General features: G+C 43.1%; 1 protein-coding gene across 11 annotated transcripts in view; it reads left to right on the forward strand.

Moving 5' to 3' along the window:
- Window positions 1–4636, forward strand: part of NPAS3 (neuronal PAS domain protein 3) — an 839700-nt gene extending 835064 nt beyond the window's left edge. For all 11 annotated transcript variants that reach the window (XM_023523216.1, XM_023523208.1, XM_023523210.1 and 8 more), the window contains one exon: window positions 253–4636. In XM_023523216.1, the coding sequence (XP_023378984.1) occupies window positions 253–1586 (1334 nt within the window). In that variant the 3' untranslated portion in view covers window positions 1587–4636. The remainder of the gene's footprint in view (window positions 1–252) is intronic.
- The last annotated feature ends 6774 nt before the right edge of the window (window positions 4637–11410 follow it).

Raw genomic sequence — 11410 nt, forward strand, 5'->3', positions numbered from 1 at the left:
TCTTCTAAACCAACCTCTTCTGCTATGGAAAGGAAGGCCAGAGTAGTTACATGATTTGTAATCTAGGCCCTCAAGAGATAGAAAGCCCAGGCTTTAAGTAACCAAGGTGGTAGAGAAGCTCAGGATGGGGCACGACCCCCCCTCAACCCCCCAGCAGGTGGGAGGTGGATCTTGCCCTGCTCATGTGGTGTCTCCTTTGTCTCCTGTCCCTGCACCCACCCCCACCACCCACCTGCCGCCGGCCCCGCGTAGAGGACAACGAAAACTCCAAGTCCGACGAGAAGGGCAATCAGTCCGAGAACAGTGAAGACCCGGAACCCGACCGGAAGAAGTCAGGCAACACGTGCGACAACGACATGAATTGCAACGACGATGGCCACAGCTCCAGCAACCCGGACAGCCGCGACAGCGACGACAGCTTCGAGCACTCGGATTTTGAGAACCCCAAGGCGGGCGAGGACGGCTTCGGGGCGCTGGGCCCGATGCAGATCAAGGTCGAGCGCTACGTGGAGAGCGAGTCGGACCTGCGGCTGCAGAACTGCGAGTCGCTCACGTCCGACAGCGCCAAGGACTCGGACAGCGCGGGCGAGGTGGGCGCGCAGGCCTCCAGCAAGCACCAGAAGCGCAAGAAGAGGCGGAAACGGCAGAAGGGCGGCAGCGCCAGCCGCCGGCGCCTGTCCAGCGCATCGAGCCCCGGTGGCCTGGACGCAGGCCTGGTGGAGCCCCCGCGGCTGCTGTCCTCCCCCAACAGTGCCTCGGTGCTCAAGATCAAGACGGAGATCTCGGAACCCATCAACTTCGACAACGACAGCAGCATCTGGAACTACCCGCCCAACCGCGAGATCTCCAGGAACGAGTCCCCCTACAGCATGACCAAGCCCCCCAGCTCCGAGCACTTCCCGTCCCCGCAGGGCAGCGGGGGCAGCGGGGGGCTGCACGTGGCCATCCCCGACTCGGTCCTCACGCCGCCCGGCGCCGAAGGCGCAGCAGCCCGCAAGACTCAGTTCAGCGCCTCGGCCACCGCGGCCTTGGCCCCCGTCGCCTCCGACCCTCTGTCACCCCCCCTCTCGGCATCCCCGCGGGACAAGCACCCAGGGAGCGGTGGTGGGAGTGGCCCCAGCACGTCCAACTCCTTGCTGTACACTGGGGACCTAGAGGCGCTGCAGAGGTTGCAGGCGGGCAACGTCGTGCTCCCGCTGGTGCACAGGGTGACCGGGACCCTGGCAGCCACCAGCACGGCCGCGCAAAGGGTCTACACCACGGGCACCATCCGCTACGCTCCCGCCGAGGTGACCCTGGCCATGCAGGGCAACCTGCTGCCCAACGCGCACGCTGTTAACTTCGTGGACGTTAACAGCCCCGGCTTTGGCCTCGACCCCAAGACGCCTATGGAGATGCTCTACCACCACGTGCACCGGCTCAACATGTCAGGACCGTTCGGCGGAGCTGTGAGCGCGGCCAGCCTGACGCAGATGCCCGCCGGCAACGTGTTCACCACGGCCGAGGGACTCTTCTCCACGCTGCCCTTCCCCGTCTACAGCAACGGCATCCACGCGGCACAGACTCTGGAGCGCAAGGAGGACTGAGGCGCGCCCAGCGCGGGCGGGTTCCGCTCGGAGGCATCGTCGGCGTTTTCGTTTAGACCTTTAATTCTAGCACTTTGAATTTGAGCAGGTCAGCGTCTTCTCTCAACACGGTGGTCCCCATCCCATCCCCTCTTTCTTTAACTTGACTTATTCTTTCCTGTAAAGATATGTTTATTTTTGGCCTTCGGAGGGTCAGATGACCAGTTGCCTGCCATTTTGTCTTCTGAGATGTGTGTTGGGTTGTTTTGCTTTCCTTTGCATCTTTATTAAGATGTCTTTAATGTGTATATGCCTCTGCCATAGAATACTCAGTCTTGTGGTCAAGAGATTTCTCAAGTGACAACTATTGGGTTTTCTTCATAAAGATCTTGATGTGATCAAGATTAAAAGAGACAAGCATAAACAATGTGCCCTGTTTGACTAAGTCAAATGAAATGGGTGGTTTTTGTTTTTGTTCCTAATTCCTTTGAAAATAGGGGGATAGTATTTTAGAATTTTATGCAGAATTTAATTCTCTTTTTATGGTTAAGATTTTAAGATTTTCTTACTTGCACATAAAAATAATTTGGGTTATTAAACTTAATTTCTGGCCTGTGACTAGAATGTTTTAAAAAAAACAGTTGGACTAAATGTTAATTACTGAAACATTAACTTAATTTCTAAAACCATGGTGCTATCATTTATTAATCTGTAATGTCTTCATACAAAATGCAGCTCCTGGGCTGGGTTTTGGAAAAAAAAAACGTGTTCTGTCCTGGTCTGGAGTCCGTTGCTGCAGTCTCCTTGGTTAGTTAAGACAAAGCCCTCATTAACGTTTGCTGCAGGACTTAAAATTTTTTTACCTCCCAACTAACAAACATAGCCTCACATTAAATTTAATGGGTCAGTAAAGCCCTTTTTAAAGGGGCTTTTGGAAAACTCAATCAAACTGATTTGAGGAGCAGTTTAGGTACATATTGCCTTTTGGTGAGCTCTTTTTTTTTTCCTTTTCTCAGTCTAACTGAGGCTAATTTTTTCAACTTCAGTAACACTTCAGAGTAAAAGAAGGAAAAAATATTTAACATTTTTTTTTGTTTTTTTTTTTTTCATTTCTTGCTTAAAAAGGAAGGTTGTATTTTGGGGGACTGATTTAATTTGATGGATTTTTTTTTTTCCCCTTTGCTTCTTATTTCTAGGTTGGAACCAATACGGTTTAAAACTAAAGAATGGGTTAATAAGCTTCAAACAGATAACTGCAACTGAAAACTGCACATTAAATACAAAAAAAAAAAAAGAAAAAGAAAAAGAAAAAAAAATCCTATTTTGTCTTTGTTGCCAGAAATCAGTGTAGTGTCAAACACTCCAAATGACTGTCAAGTATAAATTCTTCTTCCACTCCATTTTTGGCAGCTGTTTGTTAAGGCATCTAATAACAGATGTGAGAACTGTAACGTGTGCAATGTGTACGTGTCCTTGGCTGTCGTCCATTGCAGTTTCAATGTGTGTTTCTATATGCAGTATATACTAAGCTAATGTAGTTGTTTTGTCCTTTGTCTTCTCTGTGCTCTATCTCTAGTCTGGAGTGGTCCAGTCCCATTCCTGCAGTCCTAGTGAATCAGTGATTCTTGGGGGTTAGTGATTTTTGTGTGGTGGCCTTCCTCTGTAATGTCACCCCTATGCTGCTTCTACTGTCTGTGAACCTTCCGTTTCACTTTTTAAAATTCCTGCTGTTGCTTTGCTGGTGTATATTCTCCCGCCCTCGCCCTTCTTTCCCTCCCTCTCTCCTCTCCCCTTTTCCTTCCTCATCTTTCCTTCCCTCCTTCTCCAAAATCTTTTTCATTCTCAGAGATAAAAAGACTCTTAACTAGCTCAAGGTTAATGGAGCCATTTTTCCCACATGGAATTCTGGGTATGACTCTTTCTTCTGGAGTGCAACACATAGCACCGAAGAATAATGCTCAGATATATTGAATAAATTGATGCCATATAGCCTCAGTTGTTAACATTCCCAGAGTCCCTTGTGCTCTACCTATAAGCAGTGGGTGCTTTTCTTTGGTTTCCTTCCAGGTTGGCTGATGGAGCAATATATAACGCAATTACCAGTGGGACAGAAAATTATTTCAAAGGTCAACCAACATTTTTTAAAAACAAAAGGGGAGGGTATAATGGAATATAGAATTGTCATATATATATTTGTTTATGTGTGCAATGCTACTATAGTAACTTGGCTGTCCTTTGAATATCACTGTGTTGAGTGGATCCCTCTAGGACCTTCGATTCCACGAGTTGGGCCCAAACCACTGTGGAATAATGCCAAAATGAGTTAAATGCGACAGATTTTAATAGTGAGCTTACTTGAAGGATTTAAGTAGGTTTAGAAGGTGAAGAAGGCCAATCACAAATTTTAAAGATTAATTTTGGAAGCTCTACTCTAGCTCAAACAATCAAAGGAATGCACCTATCAGCTACAAAGAACAGCTAGACAGCTGTTTTTTTTTCTTTTATAAATGTTTCTGTGTTGTGTCAAAATGATTTCTGGTGATTTAAACTAACAGATAATCACAGCTGCTGTCTAAATCCATAGTGTTAAAATTACAAAATGAAAAAAAAAAAAAAAAAACACTTCATTACCTGTGAAGACTGTGTCTGTGTTTTTAACTATTTCTTGTACAAATATATGAAAACTTTTATGAGGAGACTGGTGCCAAGTAGCTGAATAATGGGGAAAGGGATATTCTGTTCGTAAAAATCTTAGCAGTGTTACCAACTCTACAACATATATATATATATAAAAATTAAAACGTTACAAAGCGACAGCTATGGTACATTTGTTTTGTGTGAAGCTAACCGGACCTAACTTCCTGAGTGCCTGGCTTATTTTGAAACATTTTTTTTCATTGACCATTGATAATGCTGCAAATCAGAAATGTACATACTTCATTTACAACAGGGTTCTTTTTATACTTTTGTAGATTCTCATACATGTCACATACATGGTTGTCTTTATGTAACTTAATTTTTTCATCCGCAGGTGCCATTTTCATAATAAACTTCTCTTGGATTTGTTACTATCTGGCATCATTTCTTTTACATGTAACCATCCTAACTAATGAATGCTGGTAGTATTTGTTTAAGCAGGTACCTTGGTCATTTTTCTTGATTAAAAACAAAAAAAGTAAAAAAATAAAAAGATGTATCCATATTTTTGCTAGTTTTGGAAAAAAAAATGCATAGTTCGTGTACTGATGAGGCTGACAAGGCACGGATTAAGATGCTAATCCAAATACTACACCAAACTTGCAACCATCCTAAATTTTCAGCTACCCCCAACTCATTGTCATACTGAGCATTATTATGCACATTATCAAGGCTGAACAATAGGCCTTCAACATTATCCACTATGGAAAGCGTGCATTTTTTCTTGATTAATGCACAGTAAATGATGACAGTTTTCATACATTAATCATTTAAAATGCACTCGAAATTTTCATTTATTACAAGCTATAATGTATAACCAACTGTTCCATTGCTTATATCTTCTCTTTATACTAAATATGTATTTTCTTTCTGCAGACAAGCTGAGTAACTCATGGTTGTGCTGTGTTATTGATTAGGTTCAGCATGCAGCCTGTCACGTTTTAAAAAAAAAGAAAGAAAAAAGAAAACTCCAAAGTTAAAGATACAGACGGGTCACCTATTAAGTCTGTGGTGGCCAGAAAATGAAGAGATGTGAATGAGTTGAGTCGAAAGAAAAGGCAAACACTTTTGTCCAAAAGCTATCGGCTATAATAATATTATTCCCTAGTTTAAGTCTTCAGTGACACTTGCCACTTTGAGGGTACTTTTTGTTAATGGAGGGTTGCTTCAGACTAGTGGATATGGAAATGTGTTTATGATTGTAGGGTTTTAGATTTCTCTACTATGCCCTTTATGGTCCTTGAAATAAGCTCTTAAAAATTAGAAATAGGAAGAGGATGATTGAGAATACAGAATTGGGTTCCACCAACTACTTTTCCAAAAGTTATCTTTCTCTTGTGCTCTTGAGAGTCAGAAGAATATAGTACAGCAAGGTTTGAAGTGAAAAAAAAAAAAAAAAAGATCAAGCTAAAAAATTCAATCCTGAACAGATGCCAGTGAGTGTTGAAGCCAGGTTACCCAAGGCACTCTGTCTGCACTGATGGAGCTGGCTTTTAGTGGGGGCTTCCAGAGCCTTGGCAGGGAGGGGCTCTACCAAGGCAGAGGGGCGATTGTATAAATATGGAATTAGGGCTGACCCTCTGCTGGCTGGATGACTGTTGGTCAGCCATCACACTTTATTTCAGCCTCATGATCTGAGGGTGGTGGCAATGGAGATTGAGAAGGGAAAGCCAGACGTAGGGGACGAATTGAAATCCTCACAGTTTTTGGAGCTTCTGTAGTAGAAGTGGTAGAAATCCTGGATTCTTACCCAAGTTCAAGCCCCCCTTAGCATCAACAAATTCCCTGTCCTGTATTTGTACCCAATAATGCTAAAATGTCACTAATGAAATTAAGAACATCTCGGCCAGAAAGAGAGACAGTGAGCGCTGAGCTCAGACCCACTGCCAACTGGAAAGCCCTGGCCACTTCTACAGCCGGAGGCTGGCAGCCAGACCAGGACTCTGAGCTCCCCAGAGGCACAGGACCTCTCCCTTGCCAGGCTGGCAGCCAGCCAATTTGTCAAGGCTCCAGTTTATAGGTGATGGACAGAACAGGGATTAATGGCCAGCTCTCTGCACCTTTTCTCTCTCCCAGCCTATACCTATACTTGTTTATTTGGAAATGAGGAACGAGAGGGAGAAAAAAAACTTTAAGGCATCAGGCAGAATAAGAGGGAAAATATACATTCAGATGAGCATAAAGAAACTGATTTTGGTCCTTGTAGACTGTAATTCTTACCCATCTTTGCCTACGCTTAGACGAAGCCTATTTATGTTGAGCGTGTTTAAAACAACTTGAAATCAACCTGGTCTATACATTGCAATGGAGAGATAAGTATACTACCAAGCCCAGAAGATAGTCTGTTCAAGCCAAGAAGACTATTATCCAAATTCAAAATGTGGAAAAATCTAAAACTTGGGAAAGAAGGAAGAATACCTTTGACAATATTTCATATAATATAGTGAGAAAAGACGAACCTTGTTCTTGAGCACGATTTCCAAAGAAGGATGAAAATTAACAGGCTTAAACAATTCTGAGTCGCTAAGGTAAGTGAACAAACACCCTTAGATGTTCCTACATTCCTGTATCTCCTAGGAAACCATTATAAATAAGGGGGGCTGATCTGGTAAACTCCCCACAGGCACAAATCATGGCTTGTTCATCTTCATGTCCTCCTAGAGTACCTAGCTCAATGATTTACAAATAGTCTTGGCTCAGGAAGGATCTGCTGAATACTGATGGATGAGGACATGTGAAAAAATGAAAATGAAACATGATTTGTCAAGGGGCAGAGATTCTACTAGAAACATCCATGTAGTTTGGCAGGATGGCTTGAGTCTCCATCAAGAAAGAAATGGCACAATGGATAAAGCTGCAAGTTCATTCATTCCTGCCTTTCCAGGTAGTCTATAAAGCTGGAACAGAGTTAGCCAACGAAGAATGTCGGTTGAAGGACGTGTGTGTGTGTGTGTGTGTGTGTGTGTGTGTGTGTGTGCGCGCGCGCGCAAAATATTATATTCTGTATATAGCAATAAATTAGGTGAAGCAAATAGAGAAAGAAAGAAGAGGAACGAGCCCAAGCACTTGGTAACTGACTTAGTAAACTTCAACATCTTATCCCATGGACAGCTGAGCAAATGGATCTTGGATTCACGAGAAGGTAGCGTGTAATAGTGTATCCTCACAGATGAGCATTTAGATGTATAATCTCAGTTGTCATCTAGAGAATCTCAGCAACTGAGAGTGCCTGTCACGTAGAACTCACATCTCCTTAACTTTAGTGGTGTGGGTCTTTCTGGCCCACTATTGATTGGATAGTTATAGTTTTTAGAAGGTGTTAAGCTGAAATCTTATCTCTGAAGTTAAATGGACTAAGTCTAAATTCTCTTCCATCTGAGTTGCCTTCAAATATGTGAAAACGAATGTCAGAATTTCAATAAATCTCTAGGCTAATTGTCGTTAGTTCTTTCAATTGTTTCTCTGAAGGCATTGTGGCAGATCCCTTCACCATCCTAGTCACCCTCATCTGGATGCACTAGAATTTTTCAAGGCTCCTGTATTGGTTTACTAGGGCTACCTTATTACCACAAACTAGGTGGCTTGAAACAATAGAAAATTATTCTCTCACAGTTCTGGAGACTATGAGTCTGAATTGAAGGTGCCAGCAAGTTTGGCTCCTCCTGGAAAGTTCTGAGGGAAAGTCTGTTCCATGCTTCTCTCCTAGCTTCTGGTAGTTACCAGCAATCCTTGGCATTTGACTTGTAAATACATCACTCTGATCTCTGCCTCTGTCATCACATGACCATCTTCTCTCTGTGTGTCTCAGTCTTCATGTGGAGTTTTCCCCACTGTGTCTCTCGCTCTTCTTCTAACACGGACACCAGTTATATTGGATTAAGGTTCCACCCAACTCAAGTATGACCTCATCTTAATTAATTATATCTGTAAGACCCTATCGTGGGAAGGAAATGGAATTAATGTCACATGCTGAGGTACTAGGGACTTTCTTTTTGGAGGACACACTTCAACCTATAACAGCCCTTATTAAAATGTGGCACCTTGGATCAATTACAGCTCCAGATGTGATCTGATGTCTGCATGGGATAGAAATCCCATTGCATCTCTAGCTCAAGACTCTGTCCTCTTAATTAAAACAGCCTGAGACCACAGTCACTTCTTAGCAGTCTGATCAAACTGTTACCTCATCTTGAGCGTCTAGTCAACCAGAACACCTTGGTCTTTTCACAAAGCTTTAAAATAGGTCTCTCCCCTCTCATATGTATAGAGTCCTCATGCAATGCCGGCATGTGTTAGGCGAAGAGAGAAGTTTAGTAGTTCACTAGGCATGGAAGGTGAGCGAGAGCCTGTTCCTATGAAAACACATTTCTCACTTTCATTGTATTTTACATGCCCTCTGAGACTACTTCACCCAGCCCTGCTGGAGGGGAGAGATCCGGCCCCAGTATTTATGAAACCCTGAGGTACAGGCACATAATGCATCCATACAAACATTCCCAGTGGGCTGCTCCCTTGTAAGTAAACTGAAGCAGAGAAAAAGCCATCATGAGAAGGAAATTGAAAGAATTAGAGAGAGAAACTACCATATCAGTCATTTTACAGGAGCAGAACTGGGGTGAGAAGTGCCAAGACTCGATACGTGCATGTAAAATCACCCACTCAAAATTCCGGTAAGAATCATGAGGCCAAACATATGGACATTCTGAAAATGAGTAGCCTCCTTTTGTCCTCTTTTATGGATCAAAATCGCAGAGGTTAGTATAAGATTGCCTTGCACTTGTCTGGGGACAAAGCACAGTTGTGTTTCATTCTTCTGTTCATCTCTCTATTTGGCAGTCATGAGACACACTAAGAATGACCAAGATAATGTTCTTGTGTTGAAAGAATTTTCCTAGAAAAATAAAATTAATTTCAGTTTTAGAAAATAATATATAAACTATTAAAGCTCTTTTAATGGGAAAAAAAGGGGAGCAGAGGGTAAGGAGGTGGCTTTTCCTTGGACTGAAGGAGTTTTCAGATTTATAGCGGAAGTGTCAGAAACAGGATGTAATATTCATGTGGCCCCCCCATCTCCCCCAAACAAAACCATTATACCCTTGATGAATTATTGACTTTAGAGTTTTATCTGTGCCATGAATAATCACAAACTTGGGAGTCTCAGGGCACAGTTCATAAACAAATAATTATATCACAATGATAATTTTTCAGGAATTACAACATCAATCATGGCCATGTTATTATCAAGTACATTTTCTGGTTGCCTCTATTCATCAAACCCTCCTCCTTCTCCACCCTTCCGCGCCACACAAGCAAAACTCATCACCAGATTGCCTCTTATTTACACATCATTCAAAGTAGGACAGAGCAGGCACCACAAAATGGGCCAACCCAGCGTTTATGAGAGATGAATTTTCATTAAGAAAGTTCAAATTAAATGCATTGAGAGATGGAGGAGGGAGAGAATTAATTATTCCAGACTCTCCCAAAGAAGTGTCTTTGAAAAGATTTTATTCAGAAGATAAAAACAGACGGAAAGTTTATTCCATTGCAATCAGTACAAATAAAGAATAAAGAGTTAGTCTCTCAAAGCCAAGGAAATAGCAGGAATACAATAATGTGCCACTCTAAAAAAATATATAGATGGATAAAGCTTGGCCCCTGTTCTACAACTTCCTCCCTTGGGTAGAAAAGATGGGTAGAGAACTTAAAAAGGATATAAACACCTTAACCAAGTCTACATAGAACTCTGTACTAGCGATGCCCAGGATTTTCCAGTCTGACCATCACTTTATGATGACTAGTACAGAAGGTTAGTACAATTTCCAAACACAGTGACAATACAAAAAACACCTCATACTATTTTGCTACTTAACATCACTTGAGGTCAGAGGCCTACTCCATAGATAACATGTTCATCTCACAATTCAAAAGAAAAATAGATGACTAGCAAAGTGACATAGAGAACGTGTCCTCTCACAATAAAAGGTGGTACCGTCGAGTTAAATCCCTGATGCAGCGGTGCTTACCATAACACTCTGTGCAAGAGAACCTTTGTGATGGCCCCCATTTTTAACCAGCAAGTTCTGCAGGAAAAGCAATGTAATTCAAAATGACCTCTAGGGAGAACGTTTTAACTCCACAAAAAGAGATACCAACCCAAGCATCTGAGACAATCCAGTCACCCAGTAACACCTCGCTCTTAGGTACATACGGCCTGAGCTCAGATCAGATTCTCTTCTCCTTGGCATCAAAATATGTCTAGAAAATGATAAGGCTGGTTCCCAGCAGTGAGCACCACCGGTCACGGAGGCAGCGCTGCACTGGCATGGGGTGGAGGTTTAGACGCAGCCTGATCAGCCCCACACGTCACCACCAGGCAACCAGCGAGGCAACCTGAGGTTGGAAGGACCCTGCACTACTTCATCTAAAACATGATCTGCCCTCTCCACTGCTCTCACTTAAAAATCTTCCAGTTTCTAATTTTATTAACCAATATCAAATTCATTCTTTAAAACTTCTTGTAGTATTCTTGTCTCATTTTGACAGATACTTTTAAGAGCATTGTACATTTTATTTACAAAAACGAATTAAATTTCAAAAGAAAAAAAACCTTCCAGTTTCTTAAATGCACCTGGGCTATCATGAAGTCAACGTGCTTTAAGACCAGTCTTAACATATAAACTCATTAAAAGAAGGGGAAGTGGAGTGGAAAGGAGAAAGACAAACACAACTCCTAGGCCGTGGTCCAGTATAACTTCTAAACATCCCTTAGGACAGAGGTCCCTAACCTCTGGGCCACAAACTGGTACCAGTCAGTCGTGGCATGTTAGGAACTGGGCCGCACAGGAGGAGGTGAGCAGCCAGCCAGCTAGCAATCTTCATCTGTATTTGCAGCCGCTTTCCAGCGCTGGCATCACCACCTCAGCTCTACCTCAGATCATCAGGTGTTAGTGCCGGTTCCTGGTTCCAAAAAGGTTGGGGACCACTGCCTTAGAAGCCTCTTTCTCCTGCTAACATGATGTTGTCTTCACAAACAGGCCAAATATCTCTCCTCCTCCCTTCTTCCCCCATACACAAGAGCACCACCTCTGGTGCTATTGCTACACGTGGCACCAAGCCCAGCTCTCTTTCTCCCACTTGGCCTTGTG

Source organism: Pteropus vampyrus, unplaced genomic scaffold (assembly GCF_000151845.1).
Source record: "Pteropus vampyrus isolate Shadow unplaced genomic scaffold, Pvam_2.0 Scaffold384, whole genome shotgun sequence".
In the NCBI taxonomy this organism is placed as follows: Eukaryota; Metazoa; Chordata; class Mammalia; order Chiroptera; family Pteropodidae; genus Pteropus; species Pteropus vampyrus.